Source organism: Moschus berezovskii, chromosome X (assembly GCF_049115385.1).
Source record: "Moschus berezovskii isolate FMDL1 chromosome X, NW_MosBer_1.0, whole genome shotgun sequence".
Classification (NCBI taxonomy): Eukaryota; Metazoa; Chordata; class Mammalia; order Artiodactyla; family Moschidae; genus Moschus; species Moschus berezovskii.
The window spans coordinates 49,198,245-49,226,020 of NC_142488.1; the positions used below are offsets into that span (position 1 = coordinate 49,198,245).

Sequence of the window (27,776 nt, forward strand, 5' to 3'; positions counted from 1 at the left end):
CTTGATGTCCAATCTCCTCTATTTTTCTAGACCAGATTTGCCCATATCAGATCTTCTTCTAAGTATGCCCTCTGTGCCTACAATCCCCATGACTCCCACACCACTGCAACCCTGCCTGCTCTATAGGATAGAGATGGGGCCCAACCTATCCCAGGAAACATGCTAATCTTGCTCCACTGAATTCCACTCAACATTCCACTTGCTCCACTTGCTCCACTCAACAATGTCACCTCAAGCTAAGCACAGATTGAGGTAGGTGGAAACTTTCCCAGTTCATTTTAAAATATGATACAAAAACGTGACAGCCCACCAAAAAAGGCAATAAACTCAGAAATGGCAAATAGATTTAATGTAGAGTGTCAACTTCAATTGATTGATAGTGGCTGCCTAGAGTGCTGTGTTGAATAGGTTTCTGAGGATGCACCCTGGCTCGAAGAGAAAGACTGCTTGGATTAGGAATATCTGAAAACACAAGTAAAAGAAAATTAAAAAGTCAATTATATCCACCAATAGGAAGGAATAAAATGCCAAAAGTAGTGTTTTCTCACGTTCTTCATGTGATCCTCCAACCCTGGCCTTCCTATAACCACCCAGCTCTTTATCCCACCCCCATGAGCCCTGGCTTCCCCAAAATATAAGTAGATACCTGAAATCTCACTTGTAGGAGAAACCACAGGCACCAGAACTGCCATTGGCGCTGGCACCAGTTCCACCAAGGCCTGCAAAGAGCCCAAATGTGAGGGTGGCTGTCAGGCTGGTGCTGGCACCAAAGTTGCCACCAGCACTGGCACCAGCGCTGGCACCACCACTCTCCTGGGCTTTGGCTTTAGCTTCAGCTCCCGCCTGGATACGGGCTTTGGCCCAGGGTCCAATATCAGCTTCATCCCAGTTGCAGGGCCCAGCAGCATTTTCAGAGCCGAGCCCAATGCCCATCTGAGCTCTAATCTCAGCCCTTGCCTTGGCTTCAGCTGCAGCCTCAGCTGCAGCCTTCATATCTGCTTCCATTGCCTCTCGGTACTGAGCTGCCCATTCCTTAGGGTCCTTCTTTTGTACCTATAACAGGAAGAACAACCATCTGAAGGATCCAAATCTGAGCACCAAGTGCCTACGCTATGCAAATTATAATACCATAAATACTACTAGTAGTTATGCACCTAATATTCCAGCTCTGCTTTGACACTTACTATCTCTGTGACCTTGAACATGACACCTAACAACCTCTGAGCCTGAGTTTTCTCACTTGCAGTAAGGCAATGACATGTCAGTTGTAAGTATTAAATGATTCAAATAAAGTGTTTGCACATTAATACAGGCTTCAGAATGTTCATGCATGAGCTGCAGGCTGCTCTGCACACAGCCTACCCCAAACAGTGGCACCCCATGCTCTTGGTATGCCAAGCTTGGGCAGTTCTCCAATTACCTTGCAGGCAAACTTGAGGACTTTCATTTTGCTGGTTTCATAATAAGAGCGCAGGCCCCAGAAGAACTCATATTCAGGGGGATTGCTATTAGGGACTCTGACATAGTCCAGGTACCTTGAAAAGAGAGGTTCAAAGCCTTTATGTCTATAAGACCACTAATGGCCCATTCATGCATTTATGTGGCAAACTCCCCCACTGACTACTGCAGCTTTTCTTCCAGTCTTCTCACTGACCCTACCCAGCAGCCATGTGGAGGTACAAGGGGCCTGTATAGAGTATTTGCTCATAGGAAGGCCGCAAGTTTTGTGCCCCTGTCACAATAACCCAGATTTCTGTTGGGTGTATTGCAAATAGAGAAGTCAATTCTTCAGGCCCCCTGCTCTGAGCAGACCCGATCAATGGGCTCATCCATGGCCTGGCTGAACCCTGGTACAGTCCATCCTAGGAAATGACTGTATGGGACAAAACAGTCAACCAAGAGCAGTGGATTCAATGCATACTCTCAACCATTTGTGTGTGAGCATACAGGCATGTGTGCTGGTGCATCTGCGTGAATGCACACCTGTTCTTCAAGGAAAAAGAACAGGGTGGACCCTGGCCAGAAAAGTCAGGAGGACTGGGCTTCAGATCCAAATGGATCCTTTACCAGCCAGGGCCATGTTCAGACTTCTACTCTCTGAGCCCCAGGCTCCTCAACTGATACTGGGGTTGGGATGATGGCAGCTATTCTGTAGGGTAGTTATGAAAATGAAATGAGATGTTCAAGTCAAGACTCCAGGACAGTACCTGGCTGCCTAAAGCTACCATTCTATGGCATTTCTTTATGGAAATTAATTTCTATGAAGCCCTAGCTAGCATAGTAAAAAGAACCAAGGTATTGAAGTCAGGATTTAAATACAACTCTTCTATCTGCTGCCTGTATAACCCTGAGCAAATTACTTCACCTCTCTCAGTTTCAGTTTCCTCACACATACAATACTGGTGATGACAATCCTTCCCCTGAAGAACTGCTCCAAAGGCATATATGAGAGTACAAGTAGGTCAGTAAATGTGTACTCATGTTCTCTGTCACTACCTTAGGAATAAGCTACCACTTGCATATGCACTTCTATAACATGCACAAGCACATGCACATGCACCACAGCTTTATCACTCATTTCGAAGACAGGCAAAATGCATGGAACACAGCAACACCATACAGACTTACTTCTGCTTCACAAACTCATCAGTAATGAGCTTCTTCACATCTCCAAAAAGCGAATGATGTATCCTGACAGTAGAGAATGATAAAATAAATACATACATACATAACTACATACATAGATAAATATAACTGGGGCTACAGCACTTCCCAGATATGGACAGAGACATTTCCCACATGGAAAAGAAGCTTCTGGCATAAAATGGAAGCTCCATAGAAACCCAAGAGTCAGTGACATAGAGCAGAGTTCAGGACCATTTCCCCATCCACCTACGTCAGAACCCTGGACCCAATCCAGCACCCCCGCCCACCCCAACAGACCACCAGGCTGATGCAATCCTGGGACCATCCTCTCTTGCCAAAGAACAACACGGACAGCAAGTGCTGACAGAGCCCAATCATACCCAGGGCGCAGCCCCAACTTGCGCAGCACCTCCCAGATGACAGCTGCAAGGGGAGGAAAAAGGAAACAGGGATAGAAAATGAACATGTGCAATTCTGACCACGACCCCCCATCCAGCTGCCAACCCAGCCACTCACCCTCACTGGACCGATTTCCATTCATGAAGATGATGCTAAGAAGCACCATGAGGAGACCGAGCTTTGGTGAGTCCTTGGTCCTAGGAGAATAATGGGACAGAGAGAAGGTTTACATCCAGCAGCCATCTGCAAAAAAAAAACACATCAGCCAGCTCACTAGGCTAGCTTCTCCCAGATTCTTCAGATATGGGAGAATTCTGCCCAGTCTATGCTTCAAGCTCTATGTGATCCGAGGTAAGGCACTTAAGATTTTGAGCCTAGTTTCCTATTCATAAAACAGGAAAAACACATCCTTCTCTTCCTGCGTTGCTGAGAGAATAGAAGAATGGTATGATCTGGGCACTCAGCCATTTGTGAGTCCCTTCTTGCTCCCCCAGACCCATCAGTTCCAAGAAAATTCTAGGCATAGCCCCACTGATGCCCCTGCCCATCGAGCATCATGATCCACTCATACCAAGAAGCCCTCCTGTGAGAACTATTCTACCAAGGCCAATATGAAGAGACAAGGAATGACAAGTCTGCTTTCTTGGGAAGCTTCTGGAAAACCAGAAAATCTTACAGCAAGAGTGCACTACCCGAGGCTTCTACACCTTACAATCATAATCAGGTACCACTCCTGTGTGCAGGGCTCCAACTACATATGGGTGATAGAAAGGGGCTCTGGGGGTTCTGTCCTTCCTATTTCTTAAGCAGGTATAGGGAGAAGACAGGGATGAACTAGTACCATGAATGAAAGCAGATGCCTCCCTCCCATCCCAGCCCTATCCCAGCTTACGTTCCCAGTATGCCTGCATCAGTGGGCTCTAAGGTGCTGAGAAGAATGTACAAGTGGTCATTCTTATCAATTTCCTTTAATTGGATCCCAAAAACCTGTGGATGGGGAGAACAGCTTGTGAGACCACAGAATTCAGCTTCCTTGGCATCCAATAGCTCCCCATGTACTCAAGAGTCTGTCTCTGTGTGTGTGTGTGTGTGCGCACGTGCGTGTGAAATCAGTGAGATAATGCACATAAAGCACTTAGCTGAGTGGCCAGTAGACAGCAAACAGGCAACAAATGCATTATTGTTATTGTTATCTTTGTGATTAGTGGAATCCAGGGAGCCAGAGAGTGGGGAAAGAAATTGAGAAGTGAGTATCTAAAGTACATTACAGGACTGTCCAGCAGTGGACAGAAGCCAAGACTAAGCTGGGTAGCTTGGGTCTTAGGTGTGATTTTACCATGGACTTGCTGTGTGACCTCAAGCTAGTGTATGCCCCTTGCTAGGCCACTGTCTTCCCATCGCACAGTGACAGGGCTGGATTAGTCTCTGTGGTGCCCCCCAGAAGAGACATGTACACCTTTGTTTGATTCAAGGTTTCCCCATTGCACCCATCCCCCAGGTCTGCCCCTTCACCTTCTCCAAGGAATAGCCTGCTCGTTCAATGATTTCAGGGTACACATCAGTGTATTCTTTGATGATGTCCTTCAGCATGTCTGCAAGGGGAGAGTGTTGCGAGCACCTGGTCTGAAGTGAAGCCAAGTGGCCCCCATACCCAAACTATAGACCCTTTACCAACCCTGCTATGGGTGGCACAAATAGGTTCTGAGCTAGTGAACAGAGATGCTACTACTGCCAAATTAGAACTTTGAGAGGGCATAAGTGGAAGCAGGAGAGCAAGAAATGCCCTCAGCATGTGGGGGAGAGGGCAATGGAGGGCAAAGCTAGAGGAAGGAAGGGGTTGGTAGGACTCTACCTGAGCGTTTGATGGGAATCTTCGTCTGGTCTTTAACCAACAGGTACTTCACCAAATCGTTTGCCTGTGAGAAGTGGAAAAGATGGAAAGAAAAACTTGACACAATGGCAGAGAAGAAGGCAGGCAAAGCAGACAATAATGCACAGTGGAGAGGACAGGGTTCTTACCCTCCCTTGCAAAAGGGCCACATCCCGGGGTGGTGGTGCTTCAGGCTCTTGGGATGACTGGAGCTTGGCAGCTCTACGGCGAGCCTTGCCCCTACGGGCTTTGGGTGATCTCAGAGAAAGCAAAGCTCTCCGGGCCCAAGCAGCCAACCGAGTCCTTGATGCCCTGCGGGCCCAAAATGCTATGGGGCCCCTTGAAGCCCTGCGGGCCATTGAAGCCATTAGGGCCTTTGAGATCCTTCGGCCACCTGTGGTTCCAGAAGCCTGACTCTGATCACTGCTGCCGTCCTCTTCCCCATTCAGATGCTTCACCTGCATCAACAGAGAACAAACACAACATTGCCAGATGAAGCAGATGGTCCTTTTTCCTTCATCTTCTCTTTTCCATAAGTCCCCTCTAATCCCACCCTTGTAGTAACAACCTGACTCACTAGATATTGGCCATGTTGAGTCTTGGATTCATCTTTCACTGGTTTCCCAGTAGGAGTTTCATCTTCCCACCAGGCCAGGAGCAACCCAAGTGTAAAGCCTCAGGCTTCTCCTGTTCCTGTGTCCACCAATGATCCTGTTTATATCACCCTGGACAAGTCACTCCACCTCTCTGGGACTCAACTTCCTTCTTTACAAAACTAGATCACTTTCAGGATTTAATGAGATAACCTGTGTGAATATGCCTAGCTCAAGCCCTTGACATATGGTAAGCTACTACGTAAACATAAACTGCATTTTGTTTAGATTTTGGCTATGTGTATTCCTATCTCATGTCCAGTCTATGAGCTTTCTGAAGACAGGAATTATAACAAATTCCTCTTTGTGTCCCCTCACAGCTATTATGAGGAGAGGGAACCAACCTTCTAAAGATTTACAGAACCATGAACCAACTGAGAGAAGTAGAAAAGCAAAGATCTTACCTTTCGGGCTTTCTTGGCCTTGATCTTGGGCCGGGTATCCTGATTCTCCTGAGCCTGACCAGCTGCACCCTCAGGCTCAGGTTCATCTGCCAGAGGCTGAGAGGCAGTAGACTCAGTCTCCAGGGTTTTTGTATTGACCTTTGTATCAGCCACATAGCTGACCTTTTTGGTCTCAGTAGCAGGTACTGTCACAGCCTGAGGGTCAGTATGCTGCATTTTGGTGTCAGCTGCCAGACTCTTCTTTTTGGCTGCTAGAAACTGGGTATCGGTCAGCTTAGTGGTAGGTGAAGGCTGAGTGGCAGGTACCTCCTGAGCCTCAGTGGCCTTTGAGACTCCTGCAGCATTTGAGATCTTTGTGGCCTTTGAGACCTCTGGTGTCTTTGAGGCCTTCGGTGTCTCTGAGGCCTCCAAGTTCTGGGTCACTGTCAGTACTGTCTGCATCTTCAAGCCAGGGTCCTCTTCTGAAGCTTCAGTCTGCAAGATGAAGCAGGGATGCTCACAGACCTTCTCCCCACCCCCAGCTAAGCAAATGGCTCCAAAATTCCAGGGCCTCACTTCTCTGACCTACACTAACTCCTATTTGCAGTGTGCTCTGACCACCTCTGCCCAACAAGGCCTCTCCTGAGCAGAAGAGGGGCAGGCCCACTCTCCCTCTAGCCTTGCTTCCTCCTTCCTTCCTTCCCTCCTCCCTCCCTCTACTTGGGGGAGGGAGGGCAGCACCCAAGCAAGGAGGTAGGTGGAGAAGGATTAGGATGGGAGGGGAGGTGCCAAGGGATTGGGGGAAGCAACAAGAGCTGGAGAGCAAAAGCAGCTAGGGAGAGGTTAGAAGAAGGACTTACCTGGAAGCGGGTTGGACCCGTACCACTCTCGCTTGTGTCAGACATGTCTCAAGTCGGCCTGGCAAGAGCTGAGCCTGAAGGGGAGAAAGCCTGGGTCAAGAGGCAAACCCACTGAACGTCTTCTCTCCCGCTCTGCCTGGAGGCTGATCCCCATCCAATCCCAAACCCTCCCAACGACCCGCCCACCCAAAGACTTCGTTCTCAAATTCAGTATTCCAGAACGTCTAGGTCTCAATTCTCTGCAGCCGCACCCTCCCCTTCTCCAGGAAGATGTGCCAGCGCGGCAGCCCTGAGGACCCCGCCCCCTTTCCCAGTGCACCCCCACCCCCAGCCGCAAGTCGACAATGCGCATGCGCATCCGTTGCAGGGCCCATCTCAGCCCCACCCGCTTTCCCAGCAGAAGCCCTTTCTTTGATGTCCACCCTGCACATGCGCACTCAGCAGCTGTTGTCTCTCCAAGCTGGCCCTTCTCTACACGCCCCTTTCTAGCAATCCATAGTGCGCATGCGTAATAGTTGAGGACTCAGTCCAACACCTTTTTCCAACACGCCCCCCTCCAAGTTCATAGTATCATTCGGTCCCGCCCCCTCCCCAACAAACCTCACTCTCAAATTGTTGCAGTGTCCGGTAGTCCTGACTCCTCCCCTACTGAATACACCCCAAGTCCAGAACACCGCCTGGTCCCGCCCTTTTTCATAATACGCGCCCCCCAAAAAACAGGGCCCAAGTGCATCTTGGTTCTTCCCAGTCCCTAATATACCCCCTCCTCAAATCAGTACTGAGCTAGTGATTCCATCTTTAGGCCCAGCCAAACAGGGTCCGGTCCCCTCCCTTCCTGACTGGATGGATCCGGTACGATCCGGTCCTTTAGAGCAGGATTTCTGCAGATCCCAGAGGGTGGGGCAGATCCCTCCCGGGCTCAGATCCAGGGCTGCTCACCTCGTCCTTCTACAATTCCTGAGTGCGTCCACTCCCTCTGAGCCCCTCATAAACTCAGAGACTTCCCTCTCCGCTCCAGGCCGGAAGTGGCCCCGCCCCTTTCCGCCTCCCTGGGTGGGGGGGGCTCCGTCTGCCCTTCCCCCGCTCCCTACTCCTCATTCCTTATCCCCCACTTCGTACCAGTCCGTTTTCCCTCTACCTTGATCCCCGCTCCCTAGTTCTCCATTGACTTTCCTATTTACCCCACAGGATTCCTTATTTCCATTCCTCACATCATTCTCCTTCATGTTACTATTGCACTCCCTCCCCTAGTATTCCTTAACCATTCTCTACATTCCCCTATTTTCTTCTCTGAATTTTCAGTTTCCCTCAGTATTCCCTTTCCCCCTCATATTCCCCATTCACCATTCCACACGCCCAGTTCCCAGTTTTTCTCCCCTCCCTTCCTCAACTACTCTGCTCTCCAGTCCATAAACCTACTACTCTCTTGCTCGTCTTCGTTGCCTACATCCCACTCCGAGTAACCTCTCCCCTAGCTGCAGTGGTGCAGTAAAAATTGCCCACCTGCCTGGCTTTATGTTCGAGAGGACTGGAACCACTGTCTGGAAACCGCAATCTCAACGTCCCTCACCTTGTCCTCCAGCGAGTCCGGAATTTGTCTGCCCTCTCTTAGTCTCTCTGGAAGACAGCGTCCTGGACTAGAGCTGCAGACAGCCCAGCCCAGCCCCTTTCCGCAGCCCCTGCCAACCCCCTTCTTCCTCGGGGGGTGGGGCAATGGGGCCCAGCTCAGGGCTCTCTGACGCCAAAGCCCGTGTTTATGCCACTGTACCAGGCTCGGTCTGAAGCCATTCCAAACCAAAACCACCGCCTCAAAGGGATTCATTCATTGAATATATTTATTTTTATATCTTTATTTTTGCTTTTTGCAAAAGTAATGTGTTGTAGTTGTGAAATTTCAAATAATACAGAAATTTGTAACATACTTAGCTCATGCCCCAGAAATAGCCACTATTAATATTTTGATATACATTCTTCCAGATTTGTTTCTATTCATATGCTGATTATTTGAGTTTTCTCCCCACAAATAACTATATCTGTTATTCTGCGACCTGGGTTTTTTTTCCCCAGTTGTATATTCTTTAGAATTAAGCTGTTTACAACTTTCCATACTGTACATTTTTCTTAACTACTCCATAACCTTTTCTGTATAAATGTCCCATAATGTATTTAACCAGTCCAGGGGTACATAGACATTTAGATTGTTTCCATTTTTTTATTTACTGTTACAAGCAGAGCTGACTCCATTTTGTTACACAAACTTGTCAACTTACTCTAAAAAGATACACAGAATAACATTTCCACAAGCAATGTCTTGCACATTTGTGTGCTGCATATATTACAAATATCTTTCATGTCATTTATAATATTCTTTGCTGTACAAAAAGGTTTAATTATTATCAGGTTTTCCTTTATCATGACTGGATTCTGCTTCATGGTTACAGATGCTTTATAGACTTCTATTTTATAATAATCAGTTTTTTTCCAGTTTTATGGCTCTATTATTTGCATTTAAAAGTTTGATCACTCCAACATTTGTATAAGGATTATTCCCCCCCCCAAAAAAATGTAGCCTCTTCCCTACACCATGTGCAAATTCATCCTTTTCCCCAACTGATTTGAAATGGTACTTTTACCACATAACAGATTCATATAAGTAATTGAGTCTATTCAGGAGAACAGAATAAAATGTATAAAAAATGGAAAGACAACATTATTATTAGTTACAGAGTATATGAATGCAGAGCTGGACAACCTGAGAGCATCAACTGATATTATTAGAAACCATAATAAAATTCAACATAGTGGTCAGTTATAGAATTAATATTCAATACCCTTCCTACACCCAAAAATAATTAAAATGGTTATGCTTTCTGCTTTATGAAGTCACCCTTTCCTCATTTAAGCAAATGAAATGTGAATCCTTATGTTCTGTGAACAATTCAACATATGCATACACATACACACACTTTATAGATATTCAAGGTGGGTTTCTATTCTGATTTTTTCTCTAAATTGTTGCTTCCTCCAAGTTTGTGACATTAGCTCACCACTTTCCTGTTTCCTAGGTTCTCTCCCCCAGCTACAGGGCTTTATTTCACACTAGACACAGCCCTTCCTTTCTTCCAGTTCCAGTACTCTAAATTCCCATCCCTTTCAAATCATGGCAAGCTTTGAATGCCAAGGTAAGGACTTTGCTCTTGATCTTGAGAACACCAAGAGGTTATTGAAGGGTTCTAGGCTTGGATACAACATAGATTTGTTTTAAAGAAAGAACGCCATTCTAGTTGCCTAACCCATTAGGAGTATGAATTAGATGTCTTCCTGGAAAAATGGAGAGTAGTCATCCAGGTAAGTGGTGACTGTGGTTAGGCCTAGAATGGTAGCAATGGAGGTGGTGAGAAATGGCTGAATTCAGAGATATTAAATTTAAAATGACAAGACCTTATGAATAATTGGATGTAGGAAAAGAAGTGAGGAGGAGGGAAGTGTTAAAGGGAACTCTTGGGAATCTAATTTGAGAGATCAAATGTGTAGAAGGTAACCGCTTTCAGTAATACATGGAATACTAATGGAAGGGACCATTGATTTTGAGGTACTTGCGCAACAGCCAAGTGGAAATGACCCACAGACAATTGAATATACATACCTGAAGCTCAGAGATGAGGTCTGGACTGAGGTTGCTGCTGCTGCTGCTGCTGCTGCTAAGTCACTTCAGTTGTGTCCGACTCTGTGCGACCCCATAGACCGCAGCCCACCAGGCTCCCCCGTCCCTGGGATTCTCCAAGCAAGAACACTGGAGTGGGTTGCCATTTCCTTCTCCAATGCATGAAAGTGAAAAGTGAAAGTGAAGTCGCTCAGTCGTGTCAGACCCTCAGCGACCCCATGGACTGCAGCCTTCCAGGCTCCTCCGTCCATGGGATTTTCCAGGCAAGAGTACTGGAGTGGGGTGCCATTGCCTTCTCCAGACTGAGGTTACAGACCTATAATATGAAGGGTTCTTTAACCCATGGGAAAGAGCAAGAGCACCTGGGAAGAATGAAAACCTTAAGAAGAGAAGGAGGCCAGGGAAGAGCCCTGCAGGCCAGCAGTGACCTCAGCATATGCAAAGGAAGAGGAGCCCAAGAGAGAGACAGATAAGTAATGACAAAGGAGAATGAAAAGCAGGAGAAAGTAATGTCACAAAAGCAAGGGAAGAGAATATTTCAAAGGGAGGGAGGGGTCAGTCGCATTGAATGCTACCCAGAGGTCAAGAAAAGGCCTGAAAAAATGGTTAGGGATTGTAGCAGTCAGGTAGTGGTCTGGTCTCTGGTGACCTTGGAGGGGATAGTTTCAGTGCAGACACTTGTGGCATAGATTGCTAATTATTTACTCCAATATGCATTCTCCTCTCCTTCCCTAGTGATAGAACATCTGATTTTTACCTGGGCACAGCTTGTCTTCTGGAATAAAGGCTGTGAGGACAAAGGTCATCATCCTAAGGATAGTGGAGGAGTAAACTAAAAAGAATTGGGATCTCTAACAATTTCATAGGGCCACCTCACCAGCTTTGGACTGCCTAACTCTGAATTTCTTTTAGGTGAGATCAATATGTGTATGTCCTATTGAAACCACTGTTTGGGAATCTATGCCATATGGCAGGTTCCTTGTTTTAATTTTTAATGTTATGTTTTTAATAAAATTTTGAAAGGCTACTTTCCTTTTACACTTACTACAAAATGTTAGCTATATTCCCTGTATTATACAATATACCCTTGTAGCTTATTTTTTTGCTAATAGCTTGCATGTCTTAATCCCCTTCCCTCTCCCCACTGATAACCACTAGTTTGTTCTCTATATCTGTGAGTCATACAGCAGTTCTATGATTGCAGTGAGTTGAAATGTGAATTGCAGGTGAAGTATTCCTGACAGTGTGTATAAACTACTCTTTAGAGAAATGTCTGACTCTGATTCTGAGCCTCTCCCAAAATATAGCCCTGACTAGTTTTTCAGCCTTTTTCTTGCTATTTTTCTGAGTGCTGCCTATATTCCAAACACTTCACTATCACCTTACATGTCCTGCCTTCTCTTACTTAGGAGCCTTTGCTCATACAATTTCTTCCCCATGGAATGCCGTCTGTTACATCTACCTTCTGTTATACCTCCATAATATTAAATTTCATAGCATTTTAAGTCCTGGTTGTGGCCTTTAGGATCCTGGAGTAACTTTAAAAGAATATTAAGTCAGACTCTTAGCAGTTATTGGACTCAAGAAACTCAGCCAAAGTCTCAATCCATGTCCATTAGAGAGGCATTCCCCAAAATTTTCAAAGTCAAACTTCCCCGGTTCCCTGCTAATATCACCACCTTCCTAGAATAATATCATAACCACCCTTATCTTATGATCTGGGGGTCAAAGTGTAGGATGAAACTTTATCAGGAGAGAACAAAACAAATTCACTTGCAATCTTCACCATTTGACTAGAGAGATTTCCCACCACCTTCTCTCATTGTGAACTCTTGGAATTTTTTGATCTTCAGCATATGCTCAGAAACTCTGAACAAACCTAGGTCACTGGGTCCCAGATGGGTTTCCAGCATTCACAGATCAGCAGGCAAATACCTGCAATCACATAGATCCTACATATTTACTTGGAACAAAGATGAAAAGCTGAGTTATCACCAGGTAGCTTTGTTCAGGAGATAAGGAAAGGCAAGCTAAAGACTGCTTAATGCAGAATGTCAGGGAATGAAACTGCCTAATACTGGAGCAGTCAAGATTTCAGACCCCTAAAGTTTACATGGAAAGCCCAGAATATCCTCACCACCAGTCCTTTCCTAACACATTTCCCTTCCCCCAAACTATATAAAACCAGTACCTCTGAATGTTGGAAAATTCTCAAAGCTGGGAGCAAGTGGCAAAGATTTCCTTCCAAGGCTACCTATCACTTCTTTAGTCATCTAAGTTGTGCTACAGCACAGCATAGCAATCAAGTTAATATTGGACATCAGACTTTCCTGCTCTTCACGTTTCCTAAGCTGTTCACATCACTGGGACAGGCTTCCTCACCAACCATTCTCCTGGACCCCAATCCAAATCTCTGTTGGGTTCTTTCTGTTCCCAACACGCAGAGAAAGCAGCTCCCGTCCTTTCCATTTCCAGGCACATGTGCTCTCTCCCTTGAGCTGCTAGTGAACCCTCATTGTTTTCTCCCTTTTATGTACAGGGCAATTTAATTCAATTTGTATCACTTTAAGCCCTGAGAGCTATTGTTTCCACAACCAAAATGACTACATTTTGTTAAACCAAAGGCAAATTTCCCATAGACGAGGAAACCAGCTACACACTTTTGGACTAACACTCCTCCTCTTCTCTTTGCACACACCTGTGAGGCAGGTTCAGGCCTCACATGCAAACACTGAACACAAACTATATATTAGGCACCTCTACAGAGGTTGCTTTTTCTCTTCAGGGGCTTATATTTCTACTGTATGAGCATTAGCCTCACTTTACAAAGGACAAATCGGAGGTAAGGGAGGTAACTTGCCCATGACAGATCAACTAGTGAATGGCAGAAAGAGAACTTGAACCCAGGTCATTGTGATGCCAAATACCAGAGAGTTTACCACTATATGGGATATTAAGTCCCATAATATCCCGTCCAACCCTCTTCATAAACATATGCAAGGCACATTACAGTATGATTTTCCTCTCCGGAGGGCAAGTCTAATTGGATATCCGCATACCCTTTCTCATATTGTCACAAAGTGTCATAGGATATATAATTATTTTGTTGTAAAATCATTATAAATTTTTAGGATCTTATTTTTATTAGAATAATGCACATACAAGGCAAAAATCAAACAGTACAGAAGGAGCATATGCTAAAAATGAATAGTCCCCTGCCTTGGCCCTCCTCATCTCCATCCCACCCCTTCAAAGCAAACTTTTAACAGTTCTTGCACTTAGTTCTGCTGGTGGTTGCCTTACAACTCTAGATAACACCTATATACTTTATCTCTTGGTTTATAAAATTCAGACACTATCCTGTTGACTCCCAAGTATGACAATGAGGGCTTTGCTTATGTACACTGCCTCACTTTTCCCTCGACTCCCCTGCAATGTTTAACACTGATATTCCTCTTTTGTTCCTAGTTGACTTTGTAACTTGAAAAGACTATATAATTAAACTTTATTCCATTTATTTTTGACAGATAATTTTGACCACCCACTTTTTAAGACAAGGATATTAGAATCACCACCCTCCGTCTACCACTCAATGACCCCATTGTCAGTCTCATCTTTCCTTTACATTGTCTAGGTTATTAACATTTACATTCTGTTCTGCAGCCACATCCAGGTCTTCCCTGCTTTGTCCCCAGATTGACTATAAAACTTGAAAACCAATAAACAGCATCTACACTATCATCACCATTTTTCAAAACCAAGCTAAGTGGTGAGCCAGGAATACAGTTCCTTCTCTACAAGTCCAACGTCACAATATTTGGGCATCTTAAAAGAGAATGTTTCTACTATCAAGGCCAGAAGGAGTCCCTCTTATATTCCATCAGCTGCTTATAATCATGTTGCATTTCATTTAGCTTTGTAGTTAGTCAATGATTTTCTTGAACAGTTACACACACATACAAACACATACACATGAATTTTTTAATAGTCTTTCTTTTTTCTTTGAATTGTTTGCCTTTATTGTATTCATTCTTTCAAGAAATATTTATTGAGTATCTACTGTGTGCCAGGCACTGTTCTAGAATCTGAGGATACAGCAGTGAAATAGACAGACATCCTTGTTCCCATGGAGTAATATTCTAGCGAGGAAGAAAGAAAATGATCAGATGAATAAGTAAAATATATAACAAGTTTAAGCTTGATTACTGCCATGGAGGGAAAAAATCAGGGAAAAAAGGACAGGGAATGCCAGTGAGAGTATGAGTTTATTGCAATTTTAAATAGGTTGGTCAGGGAAAGATTCACTGAAAAGGTAGCACATAAACAAAAACTTGCATGAAGTGAGAGAGCTAGCCAAGTGGATACCTGGTGAAAGAACACTGCAAATAGAAAGAACAGTCAATGCAAAGGCCCTAGAGCAGGACTGTGCCTAGCATTGTATCCTGCTTGTCATTTTTTGAAGAATATAAAAGTCAGTGTTGCTAGACAGGTAGAGGAAGGCAAAGAGGGAAGTAACAGAAAATGAAGCCAGATAGGTAATGAGGGCCTACTCTTATAACACTCCCCCCCATGAAAGGCACAGTGGGATCCACAGGAGGGTTTTGAGCAGAGGTGGGAGAATATCTGACTTGAGTTTTTAAAGTTTCCCTCTGGCTGTTGTACAGATATACTGGTGAAGTGGGTGGGGCGGGGGTGGGTGGGTGTGGGAATGATGAAATAGGAAACTTGAAGACCTGTGAGGAGGCTGTAGCAGTAACTACCTGGGTTGGGTCCACTATTTCCTGGGTTCATTTTTCTGGGGACCTATTCTGGAGATCCTTCTTCAGCTTTGGAAAATTAACTTCTAATATGTTTTTGACAAATTGTCCTTAATTTTTTCTGTTCCCTCTGGCTAAAACTCCTGTTATTTAGATGTTGAACCTGCTAGATTAATCTTCATCTCTTAAATTTTCTCTTGTACGTTGTGTTTCTTTGTGTCTTTTTGCCCTAAATCCTGGGAAATTTCCTTAATTTTATTTCCCAGTCCTTCTGTTGCTTTTCTTTTAATTTCAGCAACTTATTTCCACTCCTGAGTCTTTCTTTTCTCTGATTGTTCCTGTTCTGTGGCATTTCATTTTTGTTTTATTTCTGTTTTACCCTCTTGAATTTTGCTGAAGGTTATTTATTTTATGAAATTCTCTTTTCTTTCAAAACTTTCCAAATTTCTCTGGGATCAGTTGTTCTATTTGCTTACTTCAGTCTTTTGATTTCATGCTGCAGGTTCCCTTAATTTGCCTGAGGACCCCCTGGTTATCCATCCCAGTTAAGGGAAAAGGACTGGTAGCTAGTTGTTATATAAGCAAGACTGTATTCTAGCTAAGGCTCTCTCCCATGAGGGAATTCTGACAGGAAACCTCTTGTGGACTTGGGAGAGGTGGCAATTAACAGGCCATGGATCACCCAAATACAAGAATGAGGAGGCTTTTGTTCTGTGGTACCACATGCGAAAAGTAAAGGAGGAAAGGAAAGATATAAGCATCTGAATGCAGAGTTCCAAAGAATAGCAAGGAGAGATAAGAAAGCCTTCCTCAGCGATCAATGCAAAGAAATAGAGGAAAACAAGAGAATAGGAAAAACAAGAGATCTTTTCAAGAAAATTAGAGATATCAAAGGAACATTTCATGCAAAGATGGGCTCGATAAAGGACAGAAATGGTATGGACCTAACAGAAGCAGAAGATATTAAGAAGAGGTGGCAAGAATACACAGAAGAACTGTACAAAAAAGATCTTCACGACGAAGATAATCATGATGGCGTGATCACTCACCTGGAACCAGACATCTTGGAATGTGAAGTCAAGTGGGCCTTAGAGAGCATCATGACGAACAAAGCTAGTGGAGGTGATGGAATTCCAATTGAGCTATTTCAAATCCTGAAAGATTTGAAAGTGCTGCACTCAATATGCCAGCAAATTTGGAAAACTCAGCAGTGGCCACAGGACTGGAAAAGGTCAGTCTTCATTCCAATCCCAAAGAAAGGGAATGCCAAAGAATGCTCAAACTACCGCACAATTGCACTCATCTCACACGCTAGTAAAGTCATGCTCAAAATTCTCCAAGCTAGGCTTCAGCAATATGTGAATCGTGAACTTCCAGATGTTCAAGCCGGTTTTAGAAAAGGCAGAGGCACCAGAGATCAAATTGCCAACATCCGCTGGATTATGGAGAAAGCAAGAGAGTTCCAGAAAAACATCTATTTCTGCTTCATTGACTATGCCAAGACCTTTGACTGTGTGGATCACAAGAAAGTGTGGAAAATTCTCAAAGAGATGGGAATACCAGACCACCTGACCTGCCTCTTGAGAAACCTGTACGCAGGTCAGGAAGCAACAGTTCGAACTGTACATGGAACAACAGACTGGTTCCAAACAGGAAAAGGAGTACGTCAGGGTTGTATATTGTCACCCTGCTTATTTAAATTATATGCAGAGTACATCATGAGGAACGCTGGGCTGGAGGAAGCACAAGCTGGAATCAAGATTGCCGGGAGAAATATCAATAACCTCAGATATGCAGATGACACCACCCTTATGGCAGAAAGTGAAGAGGAACTCAAAAGCCTCTTGATGAAATTGAAAGAGGAGAGTGAAAAGTTTGGCTTGAAGCTCAACATTCAGAAAACGAAGATCATGGCATCTGGTCCCATCACTTCATGGGAAATAAATGGGGAAACAGTGGAAACAGTGTCAGACTTTATTTTGGGGGGCTCCAAAATCACTGCAGATGCTGATTGCAGCCATGAAATTAAAAGACGCTTACTCCCTGGAAGGAAAGTTATGACCAGCCTAGATAGCATATTAAAAAACAGAGACATTACTTTGCCAACCAAGGTCCGTCTAGTCAAGGCTATGGTTTTTCCTGTGGTCATGTATGGATGTGAGAGTTGGACTGTGAAGAAAACCGATCGCCGAAGAATTGATGCTTTTGAACTGTGGTGCTGGAGAAGACTCTTGAGAGTCCCTTGTACTGCAAGGAGATCCAACCAGTCCATTCTAAAGGAGATCAATCCTGGGTGTTCATTGGAAGGACTTATGCTAAAGCTGAAACTCCAATACTTTGGCCACCTCATGCAACAAGTTGACTCACTGGAAAAGACTCTGATGCTGGGAGCGATTGGGGGTGGGAGGAGATGGGGACGACAGAGAATGAGATGGCTGGATGACATCACCAACTCGATGGACATGAGGTTAAGTGAACTCCGGGAGTTGGTGATGGACAGGGAGGCCTTTTGTGTTGTGGTTCATGGAGTCGCTAAGAGTCGGACACGACTGAGCGACTGAACTGAACTGAACTGAACTGAACCACATGCCATAGTAGAAGTCTGAATGTTCCCTATGCAGTTTGTAAAATGTCATTAGAGATTTTGCCTGAAGGTAATTCCTGGAGCTACATGTTCTCCATGTGGGTGGAAAGGGCAGAGAGATAGGGGTTCTGACTGATGCTGATGTCTTCTGTGCAAATCTTCAAGTAATTTTCTTTCTAGGTTCCACTTCTCACTCTTGCCCTCCACAATTCCTACAGACACAGTCCAGAGCACCTCTGGGTTTCCACAGACAGACTGACGCCGATCAACTCAGTATCTCCATACCCCTCCCCAACCTAGGTCTCCAGAGGGAGTTTCCCATACTTTTGAGCTCAATCAGGCCTCATCCCTCTCTAGTCCTAGAAGCTAATGTTCACTGAAAGCTTACTGTGTGTCAAGCATTCTGAAAGTACAACCTTAGTTAATTTTCATAATAACTTTATGAAGTAGGTGCTATTATTATTCTCATTGTATAGGTAAGGAAACTGAGGGTATGGAGCAATTAATTAAATTTCTCGATATTACACTGTCAGTAAGTGGCAGAATCAAGACTCAAACCCAGATGGTCTGAGTCCAGCAGTTCTATTTTGAACCATTATCTTATTTTCTCAGTCCTGCTCTAGACTGTCTTGGCCTCTGACTACTCTGCACATTGTAAGTTTCATGTCTATGAGAGTCTTAATTTTTATGGGACCATAAGTCCTTCCTGTCTCAAGGTTAAAATCTGTGTCAGAAAGGACCAGGATTGGTGCCTTGCCCCATCAACTGCTTTCTCATATCTGCTACCTTTTAAAGATGATCTGTGCTAAGTGACCTTTCTCTGGCCTCAGTTACTGGGCTCCTATGGATGTTTATAGGAAAGAAAAATCCCACCCTGAGCCAACCCAGCAAACAGACAGCCCCAGAACTCTAGTATATTTAGTTTCCATTCATCTTACAACTAGATGATGGGGAAAAGGGAGACATGGAACTGGCCCCTCTCCAAGCAAGATGCCAGCCCCAGCTCTTGGACAATCCTGGCTTATGTGTATTCAATGCCACATTCAGAGCCTTCCTCACCCTACAAGATAGTCCCTCTCTCTCAAGAGAAGGGATACCTGAAGACTTAAAAGAGCACAAGTTTGGAGATTGGGCTCAAACCTTCTGGACATGAACAACAGCACCAGGCCAGAGGTATCATCATGTCTAAGTGGAGATTCTTCATCCACATCAGCTTTTTGTTGACCATTCTCCTGGAACTAACATACCAGGGTCCTTCTGGTCCCTCCTCATCAAGCACAAAGGTTGGTTCTGGAGCAATGGAACAGAGCTCTTGGTTTGCAAGGAAATTAACTCCTTGAGGGCAAGTTCAGTTCAGTTCAGTTCAGTCGCTCAGTCGTGTCCGACTCTCCGCGACCCCATGAATCACAGCACGCCAGGCCTCCCTGTCCATCACCAACTCCTGGAGTACACTCAAACCCATGTCCACAGAGTCGGTGATGCCATCCAGCCATCTCATTCTCCATCGTCCCCTTCTCCTCCCGCCCCCAACCTTTCCCAGCATCAGAGTCTTTTCCAGTGAGTCAACCCATCGCATGAGGTGGCCAAAGAGGGGATGGTTATTTAGCCTGCTTTCTCAGTTCTAGGAATCTAGGGCCAGAGGGAAGAGTTAACTATTTTCTGAGCACATGTCGGTTGCTGCACCAGGGATTTTAGAGTTTTTATTTAATTAAGTCCTTACAGCTTCCCTGTGAGCTAATTTCTACTATTATCCCTGTCACATAGAGAGGAAACTGAGGCTCAGTTTCTGAGATTAAGTACAGGAAGTGGCAAAACCAGAATTTGATTCTAGGTCCATCTGGTCACAAATGCCATCATTTCCCACTGCCCCACACTGAGAATGAACTAGATATGTGAGTAGATGGAGGGATCATGGCTTCAGAAAAGGTGAGGAAGGAGATCGATATGTTACTTGCTGTGTGACCTCAGGTACTGGGCCCAGTTAACACATCCGTATAATATGAAAAAAAAATGTTATGTAGCCCACAGAGCCAAGATAAGGATTAAATAAGATTATGCGTGCCAAATGCTTACCTTGCTTTCAGTGCCTGATTGCACTTATCAAGTGCAATTCTTTTTTTCTCTCTCTCTTTTAGCTATGCCTTGCTACAGGCTTATTTGCATATTGAACTGCTATGCAGAGTACGTCATGAGAAATGCCAGACTGGATGAAGCACAAGCTGGAATCAAGATTGCCAGAGAAATATCAGCAACCTCAGATATGTAGATGACATCTTAATGGCAGAAAGTGAAGAGGAACAAAAGAACCTCCTGATGAAGGTGTACAAGGAGAGTGAAAATGCTGGCTTAAAGTTCAACATTCAAAAAACTAAGATCATGCATCCGGCCCCATCACTTCATAGTAAATAGATGGGGAAAAAAATTGAAACAATTACAGACTATTTTCTTGGACTCCAAAATCACTGTGGACAGCAACTGCAGCCATGATATTAAAAGATGCTTCCTCCTTGGAAGAAAAGCTATGACAAACCTAGACAGCATATTAAAAAGCAGAGACATCACTTTACCAATAAAAGTCCATCTAGTCAAAGCTATGGTTTTTCCAGTAATGTACAGATGTGAGAGCTGGACCATAAAGAAGACTGAGAACCAAAGAATTGATGCTTTCAAATTGTGGTGCTGAAGAAGACGCTTGAGATTCCCTTGGACAGCAAGGAGATGAAAGCAGTCAATCCTAAAGGAAATCAACCTTGAATATTCATTAGAAGAACTGATGCTGAAGCTGAAGCTCCAATATTTTAACCACCTGATGTGAAGAGCTGGCTCATTTGGAAAAGACCCTTATGTTGGGAAAGATTGAGGGTAGGAGGAGAAGGGGGTGACAGAAGATGAGATGGTTGGATGACATCATCGACTCAATGGACATGAGTTTGAGCAAAATCTGGGAGATAGTGAAGGACATGGAAGCCTGGTGTGCTGCAGTCCATTGAGTAGCAAAAATTCGGACACGACTGAGTGACTGAACAACAAAAATGCAACATGCAAGATATTAGTTTTCTAACCAGGAATAGAACCTGCACCCCTGCAGTAGAAGTGCAGAGTCTTAATGACTGGACAGCCAGGGAAGTACCCAGGTGCAATTCTTTACACTTGAGTTCCTAAAAAGGGAATTGAGAAAGGAAGAGTTAGTTGCTCAGTTGTGTCCGACTCTTTGCTAACCTGTGAACAGTAGCTTGCCAGGTTCCTCTGTCCATGGGATTTCCCAGACAAGAATGCTGGGATAGGTTTCCATTTCCTTCTCCGGGGGATCCCTGAGCCAGGGATTGAGGTTCTCCTGCATTGCAGGCAGACTCTTTACCATCTGAGCCACCAGGGAAGACTTTAAAAATTGGGGAATAGATTTGGTAATATAGAGATAGACACATATATCACAGTGTCTTGTATAGAGTAGAGCTCAATGAATGACAGCCACTCTGTTATATTCTGAAGCCTTGCTACTCAAAGTAAAATTCATGAAGAAGGAGCATCAACATCACCTGGGAGTTTGTTACAAAGTCAAAATCTCAGTCTCCACCCTAGACTGGCTAAATCAGAATCTGCATTTTAAAAAGATACAAGAAATTCATGTGCACATTACAGTTGGAGAAGAACCTGTCCCTTGATTTGTGATCTTCTGTGAGTCTTCAGTTCTGAGACTTCATAAAGTTCACTCAAATATTAGGCAGATCCACAAAATGAATGACAGAGTGTGTTTTCTCTCTTCTCTGGGCCTCAGTTTCTAAACCTGTACCTTCAGGCTTGTCCAGGAGCCCTGGGCCAAGGATTGAGTCTACCTAACCCAGCTTCCTGTTTTCCCTCCACTGTTGATGAAAAGCTATTCCATGCATTCCACCATGTTTCCCACTATGCCCACAGCTTGGTCACCTTTGTTCAGGCCCCATGCCAAGGCCCATGAAGCCATCTTTGACCTGGATCTTCCTCACTTTGCTTTTATCTCCAATTTTACCATGTAAATCTGCTTCCAAAATCACTGTTTTATTCATATGTGCAAACATTTGTTCATTCTTTTGTTCATTCTTTCAGCAAGCATAGTGATCAAGAGCGTGCACTCTTGAGTTTGAATCCTGGTTCTGCCAGCTATGGGACTCAGGACAAGTCATGTCACTTATCAGCATCTAATTTTACATATCTGTAAAATGGGGATAAGATTGAACCCACTTGTGAGAATTAAATGAACAAATATATGTGAAAATATATGCTAAAATTAGTGGTAGGCAGATAATATGTCCTTGATAATATTTGTTTGATTATATTTTTAACCAAACACTTTTTGAGGCTGACTGTGTGACTTACACTGGGCTTGGTATTATGGAAAGAGGAAGATTAATTGCAGTGGTCCTGCTCCCAAAGAGTTCACAATCTAATGGGGGAAATAAAAATGAAAACAGATAATTTTAATGAAGTATTCTGGGAAGAAAGAGAATCAAGAATGTGGAATAGTAGGAATGGTGAGGCCAACCAGGAGACAATGGTCAGTTTCCCTGCCCCATACCATTGACAAAAATGACACCTAAACTGAGTTTTGAAATATGAGCTGTCATCAGGAAAACAGAGTGAGGGCAGGGCTGGGGAATACAGGCAAAAGGAGCACAGGAACAAATGTTTCCTCATTAGGGGAACTGGAAGGCCTTCAATGTCACTGGAGTGTAGGGCACAAGCAGTGGTAGAGAGTGGTCAAAAGTGAGACTGGAAAGGTAAGGAAGAACTATGTAGTAGAGGGCAGCCGAGTACCTGGCACTTACTTGATGGTCTCCAAACCATCTTATCTGTTTGCACACCCATCAGAAAAAAAACTTGATCATGTACTTCCCAAGTATATATTATTTATTAATTTATATCATCTAGAAATATACTACTCAGCAAATAGGTTTATCGTGAAGCAAGCATAGTGAGCAGTGCAGTGGGCTGGGATTTGAGAAACCATAAGGAGGAAGAAACAACCTGGTGCATACATGTGGGGAGTGAGTAAGTAAACATAGAGGGTGCCCACCTGATTTCAGCTTGTCTGACCTGGTAGATGACAGTGCCTTCTTTGAGATGGTAAATGTGAGAGGAGGGGTAAATAAGAAGAAGCTTACTGGGGCCTCATTGGCTTATAAAATACCTTAATATGAATTAGAAAATGGCTCCTGGCTTGTAACTCAGATTTAGCAGATGAGTGAGTTCAGCACAGGCAGAGATTTGGTCTTTGCTCAGACCCCTTCACGAGAGGTGGGCTTTGTGCTATAAAGAATCTATAAGCCTCTATTAACAGCAGCCCTAGGGCTTGAGGTTTGTCATCAGGAACCTCCTGGCCTTGGTGGACAGATGGCACTCCCTTAAAGAGAGGAAAGGTTGGAGGAGGTAGGCAGTGTGCACCTGCCTAGGCAGTTTATGGGAAAAGTGCTGAGGTATTAAAGAGGGCTTCCTGAAGCATGATTTCCAAATAGGTAAGATTGGAAGGAACCAGGATCACTGTACATGGATAATTCAGGAAAATCAAAGGCAAAAAAGATGGCATGGCTTTGGCATATGAGGACTAACCAGGGAGGTTTTTGATCAAATGATGCAAGAGCTAAGCAGTCAGACAGAATGTAGATTTTTGCTCTACTAGAAAAAAAAAAAAAACTCCAAAATAATTTTTTTTTTAATTAAGCAAAGCAGGCTGGAGGAAATGCTCTTGGGCAGACTCCATAGAAACTATGCTTGCTGGAGGCAGCAAACACACAGAGGTCCCAGTGTGTTGCTGCCTGACTAGCTCCACCCTACACCCCCACAATCCACCAGGAGACCTTGGGGCAGTGCCAGCTCAGCCCACCCCCGCATGAGCCTAGCCACGGCAATAGTCTGTTTCAGCTGCCTAGAAACACTTCCTGCCTGAGTGGTCTCTTCTGCAGGTTGCAAATGCTCCTCAAGTGTTCCTAGAAACTGCTGCTTTGGCCAAATAAGTTAATTCCACCCCAACCACTTCCTGGTATGTGTGCATTAGTTTCTCCATTTGTAAAATAGAGACTGTTGTTCCTGCCTCTTACAGAATTACAATAATATTTTTTAAGACACTGAACTATCTATCACTCCTCAAAAACTAGGTCTGACCCATCCCCACTTCAAGATCTATCTAGGACTCCCATTCTCTATATGAAGTTGTCACTGCCATATGAGCTCATTGATTCTGGTGTTCAAAGTTCTTTATTATCTAGGCCTACGCAACCACTCCAGACTTATCTCCATAACTCCTTTCCCTACCTCTCTACTCCATCCAAATCTAACAAATTTTATTCCCTAAAACATGATCCCTGTATTTTCTTGCTGTCTGTGGGGAATGCCCATTCCAGAAATAATTGTTGAATTCCTGCTATGTGCCAGCCAGCATTCCAGGCACTGGGGATACAGCATCAATTAAGACAGACAAAATCCCTGTCCTCAAGGAGCTTACAGTCCAGTAGAGAAAACAGATAAGGGGAAAATAAACAAAAAAGTATATGTCAGTTTGTGAATGAAAAGTGCTACAAAGAAATAGAAAGTAGAGCAAGGGAGATAAAGAGTGGAAAGATGCTGTTTTAGTGATCAAGGATGTCTCTCTGAGGAAATGATATTTGAACAAAGACCTAAAAGAAGAAAGAGTATAAGATTTGCGAATATCTAGAGGAAGAGAGTTCCAAGCAAAGGCTTTTAAACAGGAGTATGCTGAAAAAAATTTCAAGAAACAGCAAGGAGGCCTTTGTGGCTGGAGAAGAATGAATGACGGGAAGAGTAGGAAGAGATAGAGTTAAGGAGGTGACAGTAAGCCAGAAAGCATAGGGCCATGGAGGTCCTGGGAGGACTTTGGCTTTTACTCTGGGTTGAGACAAGAGCCACAGAGAGTTTTGAGCAAAGAAGGGACATGGCCTGACTTAGGATTTAATAGGATCTGTCTAACTGCTGTGAAAAGAACAGATAATAAGGTGGCAAGACTTTAAACAGGGAGGTCAGTTAGTATAAATACTGCATTTATCCAAGCAAGAAAAGTCTTCCCTGGTGGCTCAGTGGTAAAGAATCCACCTGCACTGCAAGAGACGTGGGTTCGATCTCTGGGTCTAGATGATCCCTGGAGGAGGAAATGGCAACCCACTCCCGTATTAGTGACTGAGCACACACGGAAGTATTCTTGCCTGGGAAATCTCATGGACAGAGGAGCCTGGCAGGCTACAGTCCATTGGGTCCCAAAAGATTTGGATACGACTTAGCAACTAAACAACAACAACAAAACAAGAAATGTTGGTAGTCTAGAGTGGTAACTGTGGGAGTAGTGAGAAGTAGATTATTGATGTATCTAAAGATAGGGTCAAAATTCCCTGATGGATTAGGAGTGGAGCATGAGAGGAAGAAGGGAGTCAAACATGACTCTAAGATTTTCAGTGGAACAACTATTTCCTGAGATAAGGAAAACCAGGGGAGGAGTGGAATTGGGAGGTAGGGGATATACAAGGAACTCAGTTTTGGATACCTTAAGCTTTAGGGTGCTTATTGGAAATGCTAGTGAAATGTAAAACAATATATAGGTCTGGATTTCAGAAGACAGGCCCATACTAGAGAATCAGATTTGGGAGTCATCTGTGTACAAATGATATTTAAAGCCATGGGACTAGATGACCTCACCTACAGAGTGACTATAGAAAGAACAGAGGAGAGGAAGGGGAGGTCTAGAACAGCACCCCAGAGTGTCCCAAAGATTTAGACTCAAGAAGAGAAGGAGCCAATAAAGGAGACTGAAAAGTTATGGCCAGGGACGATCAACTGTCCAAATCTTCCCTGATTTGACCTCCCACACAACCAAGGCTGTCTCCTCTAGGATCTTTTCTGGAAGACTTGGGCAAAGGCGCTCCCTCCTTTCTTTGAACTCCATTATATTTCACTACCTTCCTTAGAGCAACAGGAAAAATGTGGGTGAAACAAATCGAGTATCTCATCCGTCTCTGAGCCCTGTAAGGTCAAGGTCAAGCCCCCTAAGGTCAAGGTCAAACTTAGATGCCTTTGCAGTAATTTGCATTCTGCTTTCACAATTTTTAAAACTGCCTGTGTTACCCTCTGTATTGAGTGTTCCTGATGGCTCAGGTGGTAAAGCGCCTGCCTACAATGCAGGAGACCTGGGTTCGATCCCTGGGTAGGAAAGATCCCCTGGAGAAGGAAATGGCAACCCACTCCAGTATTCTTGCCTGGAAAATCCCATGGACCAAGGAGCCTGGTAGACTACAGTCCATGGAGTCACAAAGAGTCGGACACGACTAAGCGACTTCACTTCACCCTCTGTATTATTTATTTAATACGGTTTCTTTAAATAGACACACTTTTTAATATTACGTTAGGCTTATTCTAAGCAACAATATCTATGATCTCATGTGTTCAACATGCTAGTTATATTTTTAATGCATATGATAGTAAATATATGGCAACTAAAATAAAAATGTTCAGTTGTATCCCACCTAAAATTATTTTATGTGCCAAAACAGCGAAATTCATTCAACACTTTGGAAAACATAAAGTCCTAAAACCATTCCACCACATACCAACTTTGTCTCTATTTCCCCACCTTCACCTGGTTTTATCTCCCTGGCCTCTCCTCACCTCTCCTACTCTGGCTTCATGGTTTTATTTTGCTCTTTTTCTCTCCCCACTCCCCATCTTCCTCCTCTATCTTCTTTGTATATCTCTCTTTATGTCTCTGACCATCTCTTTTTTCTTTTGTTTCTGTCTGTCCTTCCTCTTTTCTGCTCCATTATGGGCGGGACGACTGAGAATGAGATGGCTGGATGGCATTACCGACTCTGTGGACATGAGTTTGAGTGAACTCCGGGAGTTGGTGATGGACAGGGAGGCCTGGCGTGCTGTGATTCATGGGGTCGCGGAGAGTCGGACACGACTGAGCGACTGAACTGAACTGAACTGAAGGACCAACAATAAAGTCTACATTGCAGAAGTCGAAAAGAAGGACCAGGCAAAGAAAATCTATGAAGAAGCCCATCAGCAAGGAAAAATAGCTGCTCATGTAGGCATCAGGTAAGGATCCATTCAGACTGAAACATGACAAGTTCATCTTAGATGTGTGATCAGGGGCTTACACATGGTCTTACTTGGCCTCAATCTCTGCTACCATAAAGTGGCGACAATGATCTCTACTTTGTAGGATTACATGAAGATGATGTGAGTTTATGAATATCAAAACCTATAAGACAGTAAGTGTTCAATAAATGGGAGTTTATTCCCCACTTCCACCTTCCTCCCACCAGCAGGATGTGGATTTTTAAGAATTGGCATCTTCCAGTAAAGTTATGTTCAAGTGAGAATTCTCTAAATCAAATCCTGTTTTCTAACTGAGTTCTATTCTGCTGGCAGAAATGTATTGTCTTCTTTCAGGGTTTCCTCTTAGCCTCCAAAAGAGCTTCATCAAGGACAGAATATGTTTGGCTATTGAATGCCACATATATACATTTATCTAAATATATATAAGTTTAATCTAAAGCATGGGTTAGGGGTGAGTGTGAGAAGTTATTTGAAGAGCGAGAGGTATTGTGTATAAATTGAAACCTCATTTTGTAAAACAAATCATTAGCGTTTTATTGTAGATTCAGATTTTCACTAACATAGTTTTGTTATGGGTAAATTGCCTGTAATAACATTTCTTAGGCAGAATATTTAAAGGGATGAATGAGGGAGAAAGACAGTTTTAAATGTAGGTAAATACTCACTGTGGGCGAGGGACTTAGTTGAACTAGAAGTCTGGTCAGTTCTGCTGGGGCCAGAGAGGGGGTAGGCAAATATAGATCATCTAACAGCTCCCCTCACCTTCATTAGATCCATTCTCTGGACCAGTACCAGCTGGTGGTGAGCTTGAAAGTGAAAGTCTGAAAGTGAAGTCGCTCAGTCGTGTCCGTCTCGCCTACC

At 44.0% G+C, this 27,776-nt stretch overlaps 2 protein-coding genes and 2 non-coding genes across 8 annotated transcripts in view; 2 read left to right on the forward strand and 2 right to left on the reverse strand.

Moving 5' to 3' along the window:
- Window positions 1-327: 327 nt before the first annotated feature.
- Window positions 328-10,882, reverse strand: MAGED2 (MAGE family member D2). Of its 5 annotated transcripts, none has more exons than XM_088833580.1 (13): window positions 10,458-10,882; window positions 6,812-6,885; window positions 5,973-6,446; window positions 5,065-5,373; window positions 4,898-4,961; window positions 4,558-4,637; window positions 3,938-4,032; window positions 3,163-3,242; window positions 3,027-3,069; window positions 2,629-2,691; window positions 1,421-1,535; window positions 647-1,053; window positions 328-462 (listed from the first exon to the last, which is right to left on the reverse strand). In XM_088833580.1, exons 2-12 carry the CDS (start codon window positions 6,854-6,856, stop codon window positions 655-657), a joined length of 1,767 nt encoding a protein of 588 aa, XP_088689706.1. In that variant the 5' UTR covers window positions 6,857-6,885; window positions 10,458-10,882; the 3' UTR covers window positions 328-462; window positions 647-654. The 5 variants fall into 5 exon arrangements, with proteins under 5 accessions (XP_088689706.1, XP_055249575.1, XP_055249576.1 ...); XM_055393600.1 differs by lacking the exon at window positions 10,458-10,882 and adding an exon at window positions 8,382-8,493; XM_055393601.2 differs by lacking the exon at window positions 10,458-10,882 and adding an exon at window positions 8,315-8,433.
- On the reverse strand, window positions 1,688-1,815 carry LOC129535347 (small nucleolar RNA SNORA11). Its single transcript, XR_008681622.2, has one exon. It is a non-coding gene; the product is annotated as a small nucleolar RNA SNORA11 (small nucleolar RNA).
- Window positions 7,156-27,776, forward strand: part of ITIH6 (inter-alpha-trypsin inhibitor heavy chain family member 6) — a 45,677-nt gene continuing 25,056 nt past the window's right edge. The window contains 2 exon segments of the mRNA XM_088834270.1: window positions 7,156-7,319; window positions 8,394-8,516. Of these exon segments, the coding sequence (XP_088690396.1) occupies window positions 7,156-7,319; window positions 8,394-8,516 (287 nt within the window).
- Window positions 25,935-26,006, forward strand: TRNAC-ACA (transfer RNA cysteine (anticodon ACA)). Its single transcript has one exon. It is a non-coding gene; the product is annotated as a tRNA-Cys (tRNA).